At 40.9% G+C, this 13,966-nt stretch overlaps 1 protein-coding gene across 1 annotated transcript; it reads right to left on the reverse strand.

Moving 5' to 3' along the window:
- Window positions 1-8,443: 8,443 nt before the first annotated feature.
- LOC112151889 (iroquois-class homeodomain protein irx-5) lies at window positions 8,444-13,217 on the reverse strand. Its single transcript, XM_024281013.2, has 3 exons — window positions 12,717-13,217; window positions 11,895-12,294; window positions 8,444-10,609 (listed from the first exon to the last, which is right to left on the reverse strand). Exons 1-3 carry the CDS (start codon window positions 12,945-12,947, stop codon window positions 10,083-10,085), a joined length of 1,158 nt encoding a protein of 385 aa, XP_024136781.1. The 5' UTR covers window positions 12,948-13,217; the 3' UTR covers window positions 8,444-10,082.
- Window positions 13,218-13,966: the final 749 nt, after the last annotated feature.

Consider the following 13,966-nt stretch of genomic DNA (forward strand, 5'->3'; position numbering starts at 1 on the left):
GTTTTGAGCTTAAATGCTTTAATATATGTCCTTAATTAATAGAATAAGGTCACAAGAATATTTTAAAAACACAGTTTAGATCAGAGTGGGTTCTATCCAACAGGTTTCTTTTTGTTACAGTCTTGCAGCCAATTCTTTCACCAGCAGAGGGCGCCCAATTCATAGCAGAAAACCTCTTAGGAAAGTGACGCCAGCATCTATATTCAGATCATAGTCTGAGGCTGATAAATCCTGCAGGTTTGGATTCATTTTTGCATCCTTTGTCTAATGTCCCTTACGTTAGCATGTAAAGTTAAAGCTTTACATTTACATTCACCCCAACGGCTTTCCTCTGTTCTTTATCCACCACTACAATGTCTGGTTCCTGTCCGCCTGTATCTTGGAGTCCCACAGGATCTTTGCTCTCTTATTCTCTACCTCTTTCAGAGGTGTTTCCCATTTTAACTTTGGGGTTTCCAGTCCATATTCTGTACACATGTTTCTGTATATTATTCCAGCTACTTGCTTGTGGCGCTCCATGTATGCTTTCCCGGCCAGCATCTTACACTCTGCCGTTATGTCCTGGATTGTTTCCTCTTTGCAGAGCCTACACCTTGAGTCTTGTCTGGTGTGGTAGATCTGAGCCTCAATCACTCTGGTGCTCACTGCTTGTTCCTGTGCTGCCAGGATCAGTGCTTCTGTGCTGTCCTGCAGGCTAGCCTTCTCTAGTCATTGGTGGGACTTCTTGATATCAGCCACTTCAGTTATTGTCCGGTGGTACATCCCATGCAGGGGCTTGTCGTCCCATGAGGCTCTGTCCTCCAGCATCACATCCTCTGATTTCCATTGCCTGAGACATTCACTGAGCGCACTGTCATTTGGGGCCTTGAGCTTGATGTATTCATACATTTTGGCTTTTTCATCCTGGATAGTGGCTTCTACGCTCACTAGTCCTCGGCCTCTTTCCTTGCAGCTAGCATATAGTCAGTCTCAGGGTGCTGGATTTGGGATGGAACCCTCCATGTATGGTGAGGAGCTTTCGTGCACAGTCCTGCAGACGCTGGCTGTCTTAGCTTTTTGTGTTGTGTTGATCAAGAAACGCTCATTCGGGCGAGCGTTCAAACTTTGTGCGGTGGATATGCCAAAAATAACATTCTGGCGAGGAATCAGGATGAGATTGACATTTAAGGTGGATCCTAAATTATCCGAGAACGTCGCAAGCAGACGGGTGATATTGGGAGGACGCTGAAGAAAGGGAGCAAACAGATTTCCTTGTGGAAAAAGCTAGCAACGAATTAGAAGAACTGGCTTGAACGAGGTTTATTGAGCAAAGACGGAAAAGTGTGAGTATCTCCAGAAAAAATATTCACATGAAAGCGAATTTTTGATATGGAGATTGATTATGCTTCTTTGAGAAAAGAAACATTCATAGCCAGTGCCAATCAAAACATAAGACTACGTTCTCAGCATTTCAATAAATCCTAAAATGTTCATCTGGTGCTGTTGTCTACCTTTTTTGACTGAATTCCACGGCAAAATGAACCCATTAGCCATCACCATTCCGTCTGTGCTAAATTTATGGGATAAATGCCCAGGCTACTTAAGGCAGACACACAACATTCAGATCCATATTTGAAAAAAATTTGATGGTTTTTTTTTATAACTGATAAAATGTGAATTTTTCATCATCTCATATGGTTTTTGATTTTGACCTCTAACAGGTTTGCTGAAATGCACAATCATTCAGGAAGTCGCACATTTCAAAGGCCGTGCTGCTCCATCACAAAAAGAAGAGTCCTGACCTTCATTTCCATATTTATAGAGAGCAGATGTGACATTCAGACGCTCTGGACTGTGACCGCGCCGCAGAGGGTCAAACAGTGGGGAGGGGAGGCAGAGCCGGCTGCTTTGAGGCTCCGCTCACAGGGGACGCCGGTGTACTTTAAGGGCCAGCGTGTTGCAGGAAGCCGCCTGCTGGTCTGCCTGCGTGCCCAGCTGTCGAGGCTGTCGGCAGGTGAGGCCGGAGGAGCTGCGTGGCAGGAGGGTTGAGTGGCATCACCATGTGACATGCCGGGGTTAGATGGCTCACGGCGAGGCCCCTTACCGCCTCACCAACATGCTCGCTGTCATCCGACAGCATTTAGCTTCATGTAAACACGCAGCTGGAAGCAGGAGGAGGGAGGGGGCTGCAGCAAGGAGCCTCTCGGGGGAAGTTTGACAAAGTTTGAACAGACTGGGGGGCTGACAGCTATAATGAAATGTTTGTGTAAAAGGTTAAACTTCAATCCAAATACTCAGCATTTATACACTTTCAGTCAGTCAGACTGAAGGCCCGAAGCTTTTTCTGTTTCGTTTTGTAGGTTACACACATTTTTTCTTCAGATACCTTCAGCATCACTTTTTCCCCTCTGGTTTGGTCACAGCTCCTTCAGTCACATTTTAATCTCTTCATTTGGGATTTATGTTCTCCCATCATCTTCAATTGTGTTTAAAGTTGTTTTGTGTGTCTGTTTTGTTCCTCTCTTTTCATTTGTGCGTTTGTTGGATGGTCTAGAGATTAAATCATTGGTAGTGTGTAGTTCTGTCTTTAACGCTACAACACTTTCGCCATAAAAAGTTACACTATTACTTTTATCGAGTAACATAATATACCCAATAAAAAGTATTTGTCATAAGAAATTGATCAAATATGACAACACATGATGAAGTGGAGTAGTTTTCTTTAATTTTGAACTTTGGTATATGTAAAATAATGGAAAATACAAAAAAAAAAGAAGATCCTAAAAATATACAAAAAAATGACGAAAAAATTTGGAATTTGAGAAGAAAAAAAATTCTGAAAAATGACTCTGGAGACTTGGCCTTTGGTCCACCCATTCCTAGGACATGTGAGACTTTACCCAGGGACCCATGACACACATATTATAAATCATGTAAACACTTTTGCTCCGGTAAAAATCACCCAGTGATAGTGCTCTAGAGTTTAACAGATCCCGTTTCCCATAACAACTATTTTCTGTTTTGGTCATTTTGGGATGACAAGCATGTATATATTCTTTTAGAAAAATCACCAAAAGTAAGCTTTTGGATTTCCTTAGCAACCAAGGTTTTTGTTAACCACGCGCACATTCCTAATATTTTCAGATTGTTTCATTTTGTTCGGCTTGAGCCAACGATTCATTGATTTTTTTTTTTGCAATATTGCCGTAAAAATGTACGAATAAATAAAGTAACGGCACTTTTGCAAAATTGGGGGGATAACGGATGAAAAATAGCCGCATGGGCTAATTCTGGCTCCTTGCATACAATGCGTTTAATGTGCACTGTCCCTGAAAAATAAATAAATCCCCGTTCAAAATCTATAGCTTCTAATTCCAACATTATTAATTACCTTTTCAGTGTTGCTTGAGGAATTAGGAGTTGATATATTGAAATCCCTTGGAGGAGTTTACATTTTTAGCTGGCTGTAAATGTATTTTTTTTTTAATTCGAGATGGCAGCCTCTCCCGATGTCAGAGATCAACAAAACTAGAGAGAACTAGACTGATTATCCCCTCCCTCATCCCAGTACCCACTGGTCCCAGAAAGTCAAAATCCCCTTCCATGGAGAACTACACAGCTATTACTTAGCCATTCTGTAACCATTCTTGCTCCTGTGTCTCTTTTTAACAAGTTCTTGCTAACCTATTTTTTTTTTCATGATATATTTTCTTCATCCCAAGTTATTCAAGTTATAAACTGGCCAATCAGATGCCTCATTAAGAGCATGTGGTTTGAAGCATTTGATTGACAGATTCTTCCCCCCAGCCCACTGTCAGAGGAAGGGGTGTGGCTCTCCATCAACCTTACTCCTGATTAGAGAGAGTAGAAATTTGGACTCAGACCGACTCGGACCAATCACTGCTTACTAACGTCGTCTGGTCCCTAAATGGCTAAATCAATACTGCGGAAAACTGACGACTGAATTGACTTAATTTCGTTGGAGCTGGATGTAAGGCATTTTCTCTAGGTGACGTCACAGCCTTGTTTTGTCCATCCATCCATCCATCTTCTTTCTTACCTTTCGGGGTCGCGGGGGTGCCGGAGCCTAACCCGGCTACTGATGGGCGAAGGCGGGGTACACCCTGGACAGGTCGCCAGTCTGTCACAGGGCCTCAATCACACACACATTCACTCTCACAATCACACCTAGGGGCAATTTAGAGTCACCAATCAACCTACGAAGCATGTTTTTGGACGGTGGGAGGAAGCCGGAGTCCCCGTTGAAAACCCATGCATGCACGGGGAGAACATGTAAACTCCACACAGAAAGGTCCCAGCCGGGATTCGAACCGGGGCCTTCTCGCTGTGAGGCGAGAGCGCTAACCACTGCGCCACCGTGCAGCCACAGCCTTGTTTTGTCCATCTCTATATATGTCAATGGTGTTGTGTGTGAAAATCTTTAGAAAATGTGGAAAATTGACAAATTTCGCACTTTACCACAATATGGCCAAAAGTTCTGCAGCCATCCCATAATAATTTAAAAACTTCCTTTGGATAACCCCATTGTCCAATAACATTGTTTGAGCCCCATAGGAGATTTTGGCTTCATTCATTTTGTCAGACCGTTTCGCCTGCTGTGATGTGATGTCATCTTTTTCTTTCTTTTCCTTTTTCATGTTCACTATGTTCAAAATTCCTTTTTTCCGGGTTCTTGGTGCGTACACATTTTTGTGAGTTTAATAGTAGGTGCCGGAGGTCAGATTTTTGTTAATAGAAGAATTGCGAAACCAACATTTGTTCTGAGAAGCATCCTGATGATCCGGTTTCAGTGATGGTTTGAATCCTTCAGAAGGTCTGTATGGCCTGTCGTTGTTCAGCATTGGTTAACATATGTGTTCCTGAAGCCTTTCTTCACACAGCTGGACACCAGCAGCGCGTTGTGAACTCAGCCCGCCGCTTCAGAACTCCTGAGCGGAAACTGTTGGCCTTCACACCTCAACCTGACTTAAACTGATCAATACTTTTGGTTTCCTCCAGACTCAGTGCTCTGGAGCTCACAGATTATTTATCAGTGGGTGTTTTTCCTTTCCATCAGTCGATATTTCACAGCGTGGAAGAGGTTCTGCTGCACTTTTCTGGTTTTTGTTCATGCATTTGAAGGGAAACGACAGAAAAAAAAAAAAATCAGGTGTGTTTTCCTGCTTTACATGCAAAGAAAAAGGGCAGCAGAGTTTGTCAAGAATATTTCTGAGGAAAGCTGTCAGATAAATCCACCCAGCAAAAAAAATTCAAAGCTGACACTCAAAGAGGAAGTACTTTCAAAATAAAACTGGAAGCAGGTGAGGAGAGAACCAAAACAACCAAACCCGTCAGATCATAGCTGACAAAAACTTTCACTCCTGAGCGACGTTGATGCCCCCCACCCATATACTAAGGGAGCTCTAGTGCTTCTATGGAAGTTTGACACATCAGACTACCTTGAACGTGTGAACTGTCAGCCAAGAAGCAAACATGGAATCAGCGAGACGAGGAACTGTTCTGGATGAGAACATTAGACTCAGGTAAAGTCACTTTGATCGCAGCTGCACAGACAGTTTCCTTTCAACAGCAGGAACTCAGGGTAACGCTGGTGTCATTTTCTATTTCTGTACATTAAAAACAGGAACAGAAGGTGTCACAACATTTACTGGAATAATAGAGGTGCATCGGTTCCATGATGAGGCAAATGTGCTCAAATTTAGACGATGTACCAAGATCAGAGATTTAATGGTCAATTTAAAATAAAAATGGTGGACTAATTTAAAGATTAACTTCAAATTGTTTTGTCAATTTTTATAGAATTTGGTCATTTTTCTTTTATTTATTGGCACAATTGAATTTTTCTTAAAACCTTTAACATTAAAATAATCAAAATTTTTATCCAGTTAATCGCTGATTGGATGTTGATATCCTTTCATTAAAAAAACATTAGGTTGAAATAAATAGTCATCATCCAGTCAGCAATGTGTCTTTCTTTTTTTTATTAAGTTTTGCTTTCAGAAATTTTTGTTTTAATTTCTAAAATTTGATTTGCTTTTTTTTATTACCGTTGGGATCTTCAATTTTTTTGTGTTGAATGATTTGTCGGTGGGATTTGCACTTCAGGGCCACCGTACTTACGTCTCCTCCATTAGTATCTCCATCCATGTCACAGAAAACACAGGATTATTGGTCACATGACCCATCATCGCCATCTTGGATGTGATCTTAGCCTTCTTGAATATTTGCCCCGAAATCAGACCAGAAATCCCAGAAAAAACAACCTAGAGGAGCACAACTTTGCAGTTCCTCAACTGACCACTAGGGGATGGTTGCAAAAGCAAGTAAATTCTTGTTTCCCTAAAGTTAAACAGTCCAACTTTAAGCTCAAGGAAATTGGGTTAAAACTTAATTTCACTGTCAATAGTTAGATTTTATATTCATGACTCGCAGAAGCTGGTATTTCATAAGAACAATTAGTTTAATTACATTAGAAAGTGGGCATGAAATCACTTTTCAACCAAAGCTGCTTCTGCTGGTCTACCAGGAATTTCAGCATCTTCAGAGTCCTTGCAGATCAGATTTCCAATATGTGTTGTAGTCCAACAGAATTTGATATTTTGACTCTTAAATACTGTATGAAATGACTTCCGCTGCAGAGGACAGACACTCAGCTGTGTTTAAATGTGTGCAACATTTTTGATGTAAAAAGAGCTTTTTTGTCGTTAAACGGTGTTCTTCCACAATTATCAATGAAGGATAAAGATTTACAATTAAGAGTTTTTTAAAAATATATTTCATAAATACAATTTTGGTTTGAACATATCCAATTTTTTTACAAATCAGTTTGTTTCTTTCACTTGTAATCTGTCACTCATAATCCCCTAATGTTTGTTAATATTTGTTTTCTTTTAATATTCTTGTTGTTGTTTTAAGGCCTGTAATATGATGAACAATAAGTAAAGGAAATGAATAAAAATAATAAAAGCAAATTATAATTTTTCTGTTAAATTGTTGTTTTATTTAGTATTTTTTGCAGATTTTTTGTTCAGAACACAACAAAAAGTGAATTAATAGGTTTGATTATAGATTATGAAACAAATATATTAAGGATAATTCTGTGGAATTCAGCTAGAAAAACATTTTCTTTTTTAACTTTGAATATTTGCCACAACTTTTACATTTTTTGTTTACCAACATTTTAAATGCCACTAACTAGGGTTATAGACTAAAATAAAAAAAATACATGTGGATAATTAATAGATTAATTAACACTAGACAAAGAAATACATTTAATTGTTTAATTTTTTACTTCAACTGAACTTCTGTGTGTTTTTACTTAGATTCTGAAAAAAATTTAAAAACTGAGCATCATATTTCCTCATGGAACTTCTGGTGTTTGTGTCCAACTGACCAGAAAACTTTGTGGATTATAATAGCTGATTTGGATTTGTCAACCTGAATTTCATTTTTTCTCACTTTTTATCTAAAGAAAAATCTAATCTAATCTAAAAAATCTAATCATTACTTTATAAAATTGTTTGCCCCCATACTTCCTGGTCTTATACGTAAGATTCATGTATATTTCAAACATATGTTTTTTTATTTGATTGCTGACAAATTTTACAACGGAAATTGTTCCTAAGTATTATGATTTCAGTTTTAAATGACAGATCAAAAATGGTTGACAGTGTTATCATTAATTAACTTTCACTTTTCGCATGTATGTTTCTGTGTTTTATTCAAAGAGTTTATGCTCATTTTTAGGCTTTCTGGTCTTTTGTAATGGATGCTGCAGAAAACTTTGTATTTAAAAACTAAAGAAAAAAAAAACATTTTGGCTCAAAAATACAAGTTTGCCATACATTATTCTTACCACACATTTGATATTCTAGGAAAAAAAAACTTTCATGAGAAGTAATTGCTTATCGGTATATTTGTAATATCTCTCACTGGGGAGGAAATTGTTTCATTTCTTATTTGTGTTTTATTTTTTAGAACTCTGAAGAGTAAAATCTTTGTAAAATGAAGAATTCAGAGACACAACTTTCAGATTTGAACGTAAATGTACAGAAGACCTCAATGAATTTAATTTACAAGAACAAAACAATCATTTTCTCAGCATCGAGTGATATTGTTTAATAAAAAGGTGAGCATTTAATGTTTCCTGGAAAAACAAAAACTGGGAATTCATAGACCAAGCTTCTCTTGAACCACTGATGAGACACTTCTTCATTCTGCTCTCTTTCAGAATTAAAAAAAACATTTTTTTACATCATGAAAGTCTGCAGAATCCTTCCAGGATTGCACGTTAAACAGGTGAGAATGCAATACTTTGTTTAGAGAGGAGTTCCTCATGGTTCTCCACTCGGACCTTTATAGTTGTAGTTTTTTTTTAGCAGCCTTCATTGTTGACATGTTGCTGCTATTTTCATAAATGCTCAATTATGACAGAACTCAGGTCTTCAGTACAAACGTGTTTAATATTTTTAGGATATTTGAGGGCAGATTTTTGGAGGACAAAACAAGACTTCAAAAAATGATTAAATATAAAAATGTCCAAATATCTGATTAACACATAGATTAATGGACATTCATACTTTCAGGAAAACATTCAAACACAGGCCTAATTTTAAATCTATAATTGTTTATTTTGTTATCAAAGGTTTAAAACTGGGTTTTATTCAATAATAGGATGTTTTTACATTTATTTTTCCTATATTTTTTGGAGTGTGTATTTGTTTGTTTTTTTCATTTTTATGGTGTCATTGTTTGTCCTCCGTATGATTTAGTTCACTAACAGCTTTTTAACTCTGTTGTTCTTGTTTTGATCCATTCGGCTAAAACACATAAAGCTTTAGTTCTTCACTAGTTAGCTTTTAACACGATGGATGGACAATAAATAACAAATGTTCATAAATAAATTATTTGTTTCAGCAAAATTACAAAACAGAATTTAAACATTTGAACTAAAATGTAAACTCTGATGTCAAACCTGCAGAGTTAGTCCTCATTGGGGGCGGGGCTTCAGCCCCTACTTAAAGTCTTTGTTCTGACCTGGTCTGTTCTGACCCAGTCTGCAATGACAGATGCTGTTTTCCAAATAAACATCTTTTTTTCAATCTTAAATAATCCCATGTGGAAAATTTGCTGCAAATATTCGGCTCCACGAGAAATCCACAGACGGGCAGAAATCCACGGAAGACTGTAGTTTTCCAGGAGGGTTTAAGGGAACTTCAGCTGTATCAAAGTTATTTAAAGACCCAATTGAATGAAAATTGTGTTTTTAACATGTTCCTGTGGAATTTTTCTGATGATGGAGGACCTGAATATATATATAATTAAGCTAAAAGTGGCATTTTTGAGTATTTATTTATTCAAATCATTGGGAATCAGGTGCAGACGAAAAAAATTGTTTGTTTATAACTAGAAAATAAGTTGGGTGGGCCACAAGGTCCCTGCCCCAGTCTGCAGCGGGAAGAGGGGGTGGGGTTGCTCTGTGCCAACTGTCCTGCCTATAATTTAGAAACCAATTTCTAATGTTCCCCTGATGCTCTGCAGAAACTATGTCCTAGAAAACGACAAGTTTTATCATGAATTTTAATGTCTACTTCAATTTGTCTGTTTTTGATTTTCAGGTTCTACTGAAGTTCTCGGCTTCACACCCTAAATCCTGAGAGTTTCTACAAACATTCTGAAGTTCTGATGACTTGATTGGATCTTCAGTATTTCAACCTGAACTTGAAAAAGTTAAAAAAAAAGTTCATAGTTGATCTAATTAATCTTAAAACAAACAAACAAACAAAAAAACAGATTTGACCTAAAAATGACAAAAGTGAATCAACACAGCATTTAGGTGAAAATCAAGCATCTCAGAACCCAACGGAACGGGTCAGAACAGAGCAGTGACTGAGTTCTGATTTGGTGGGTCAAGATGCCTCCTCCAGAGGACCTGGTCGGGCCATCCGCCTGGCTGCTGACAGACTCCGGTCCAGAAACCTCTTCAGTGATGCCGAGATCATCAGAGCTTCTCTAGGACCTCCATGAATCAGAACCTGCAGATTCGGGTAAGTCCAGATGAGTTTTGGACTCGCGGGGCCGACTCACACGTTCGTGGTGCTTCTCTGGATCTTGCTCTGCTCCAGCTGGTTGAGGCTGCTCGGTTTGCAGTCCTGAACAGCGGCCCCCCTCCTCGGCAGCATCCGCTGCTGCGGTCCAGTTAACGGAGGGTGGGGGCTGCTGGGCACATGGGGGGAGAACCCGGGAACGAAGCGGTGGGTGTAGTAAATGTTTCGAGGTAAACCAGGACTATAGGAGAACAGAGTCCGTCCCACGCCCCCGACTTGAAAAGAGTCTCTCCTCCTGTCTGGAGACATGGCGATCTCAGCCAGCGACCACAGTTTGGGTTTGGGAGGGCAGTCTGAGCCTTGGGTGGCGCCGCAGGACTCCACCTGCTCCTTTGAAGGCGAGTTCAACATCAGCATGCTCTCCGAGTCTGGAAGGGGGGCTTCAGAAACAGAGGAGGGGTCCAGGTCCCGGTTCCCAGAGTCCACAACACAATCCGGCTCGGAGTCGGCGCCATCCTGGAACATCGACCGGCAGGAACCGGGGGCAGAGCGGCGCCGAGGGACTGCAAAGAGGAGAGAACGGGTCAGAACAGAACCAGCCAGAGCGACTCAGAACAAATCACATTTTATGATTTCGGATTGATTACATTTTTTTCTTTCATAAAACAAAAAAATCTTTTATATAAAATCAACCAAAAATGAACGAAGCTGCTGGTCATTTGACCACTAAAAGATAAACAATGATATATGTTGATATGTGTGAAGTCTTGTTCACTTAAAAAATAGGGATGTAAAAAATATTTGATGGGTGTTGAAAAATCAATCGGGCAGTGGGAGTAACTGCAGTATCGTTAGGGATGTAAAAAATAGATATGTATCGAAAATTGATTGAGCAACTGCAGTATCGATTGAAAACCATAAACAAGATAATGTTGGTTAAATGGTATAAAATCAATTAAGACGTAAATAATTGATTTCTATCAAGCTACAGTTTCTCTTTCTGCTTTTTTTAATCGTCTTTTCTTTTTATGTACATGCGATCTAATTGCTTCTTCCATGTCAATATCTGAATAAATTTCTCAATCAAATGCCATGCATTATTATTTATATCTTTAAATTCTATAAGAATAAGAAATATAAAAATGTTAGCATTTTTCGTAAAAGACTAGAAACTGCATCGTATTGCCAAAAAGTTAGTTGAATGTATCGATTCATTGGTTAATGTATCGAGGTGCATATTGAATCATGTGAGGGAAAGATACACACCCCTATAAAATTTATGTTATTTTTTGTTTCTTCATCCACTAAAACTTAAACAGGAAGAGAGATAGAGCTGAACACAAACATCTAGAAGCAGCAACACCTGTCTGCTCCAAATGAGTTCCTGCTCTCAGGTTTGCTTGCTTGTGATCACTGTAAAGGTTTTTAGTTTGCTATCACAGCTGGTTCTGGTCCAAGCAAAACCTGAGCAGAGGTTCTTGAGGCCGCTTGATGGTGTCAGGTTCTCAACAGGTCTTCAGAAAACTTGGACTCAAAGTCTCATCCTCGTCAAAGAAGTGGTTCTGTCTGTTCCTCTGAAGCTGACTCAAAATGTTCCTCATCATGTCAACTGAATTTGCTGCTGTATTGGATCCATTCAGAACCAAAAATCTTTTCGCAGTTTGATGTTTGATTCTGCTGATGAAGCCAGATTAGATCTGCAGCTCCACTTTCTTGCTTTTTGAATCTCAGCTTTAGAGCGTCCTGCAGTCCTGGAGAACTTGAACACAACTCTTCATCTCTCTTGCAATAAAAATAAATGATCCATTCATGGGGCGCTGCATCTGGTCCCCCAAAACACACACTCACCTGAGTTCCTGCTGTGCTCCGTTTCCTCTTCACTCATCTTAATCTTCTCCTCTTCCTCACCATGGAGCTCCAGCTCCAAGTTCTCCTCGTCCTCCTCGTCCTCGCTCCTGTTGCGGGGCGTCCAGGTCATCTTGTTCTCCTTCTTCAGCCTGCGGCGGGCGTTGGCGAACCAGGTGGACACCTGCGTCAGCGTCATCTTGGTGATGATGGCCAGCATGATCTTCTCCCCCTTGGTGGGGTAGGGGTTCTTTCGGTGCTCGTTCAGCCATGCCTTCAGCGTGGCCGTGGCGTCCCGAGTGGCGTTTTTCCTGTAGGCAGAGTCTCCGTACGGAAAGGCACCCAGGGGTCCAAAGGGATGGAAGTCCAATGATCCGGCTGCAGAGGGGTCAAAGGTCGGACTCTGGAACAGGAAAGCACAGGGTCACTGTGGAAGCTGTGGTTCTGCGTTCAGACTGATGTTCTTCTTGGCTGTTTGCCTGCAGAGAGCAGATTATTAATCTGAGCAAAGAATCACACAAACAACTTCTAATTAGACTCAGAGCCACAGATGCTGCAGGGTTTAAGCTCCATCTGACCCCCCAGATGTGGAGGAGAGTCTCTGCAAAGACAGAAATATTTACTGAAAAAATAACAGAAAAAATAAATACTGTGGTAATATTGTTTTATGATAATAACCATAATAATTTGTAAATGTTCAAGTTCACTGATTCTAAACAGTTTCTGTTTTGCGCACAGCAGTTTCCTCTCCCCTTTACGCACTAAAACGGATCCATTTACACTCAAACCACAACCAGAACCAGAACAGGGCTCCCAAACACTCACCAGAAACGGGCTGAGACTGGCGGCAGCCCGCTGCTCCACTCCGTACTGGAGCTGCGGGCTGAAGTCGGAAGGCGCCGCGGAGCCGGGGTACGGAGCGAAAGCGGAGCCCGAGGAGGAGCGGCTGAGCTGCTCCGTCCTCCGTCCGAGCACGAGCCCCGGGCTGAGGGCCGGGCACGCGGGCAGAGCCAAGGAGGCTGGCGGCTGGAACAGGAACCCCTGAGGATAAGCCATGGCGGGCGGCGCGCGGAGCCGGCCTTTACGCGCGGGTCAGTTCACCTGGAGCGCGAGTCTCCGGGAGGATGGAAAAACATCGCAGGTGTTTGAGCGCGCGCGCTTGGCGTGGCTGTCGCGGGTCTCCTCTCCAGAACCCGCGGACACACTGAAGACCCAGACAAGCAGGAGCGCGGAGCTCCTCCTCCTGCTCCAAAACACGGACCTCCTTCAGCTCAGCTCCTCCTGTCGCCGCCTGGCGCGCGCTCAGACGCACAGACCTGAGACACAGCCGGGCTGAAACACCTGAAAAGTTCAGCTTGAATCAATATAAATCAGTCCCGTTCGGTGCTGCTGAGATTCGGAAGGCCCAGTTTTTTTAAGGAAACTGAATTCAAGAAGAATAAAAAAATCCACTTTTTCAAGGATACATTTGTGCGTAACTGTGTACAGATGTGCGCGCGCCAAACACTCTACACCCAAAAACAAGAAAGTGTTGCGCCAAAATTTTCTTTAAGCGAGTCAGTGTTCCTCCTCCTGCTCTCCTCTCCATAGAGTTAGGAAAACCAGAAGTTCAGCTGAACATCAGATGTTTGTGCATAAAAAAAAGAAAAAAGTCTCCAAGGATTCATGAAGAGTTAGTGGGTTTGATTTCTGCTGCTGCTCACTGTGAGCCTTTTTAGCAAACTATTGAGAAGGCTGCGCAGAAAATGTTCGTTCAGAATCTTTTTTTACTGCTTTTTAGAGCTTCAGGTTTGCTCTGAATTTTGTGGAAGCGTTACCCTGACAACGTTCTACATCCAGAAGAACAGCAGGGATGCAGAAAACTTTCGTGTGTTCTTGATTTTAGAGTTTCCTAAACATCTGAGAAACCCAGATGAAGAACATCTTCCAAAAGTTCTGCAGCTGCAGAATTATCTGCTGTGAATGAACATTGACTGTTAGCCTGAGACCAGAACTGGGACTGATCAAACATGTTTCCTTCATTTCTGGTCTGACAGTGAAACATCTGCACCGTCGGTTTGCATGTTCTTGCATGC

Source organism: Oryzias melastigma, linkage group LG6, assembly GCF_002922805.2.
Source record: "Oryzias melastigma strain HK-1 linkage group LG6, ASM292280v2, whole genome shotgun sequence".
NCBI classification, from domain to species: domain Eukaryota; kingdom Metazoa; phylum Chordata; class Actinopteri; order Beloniformes; family Adrianichthyidae; genus Oryzias; species Oryzias melastigma.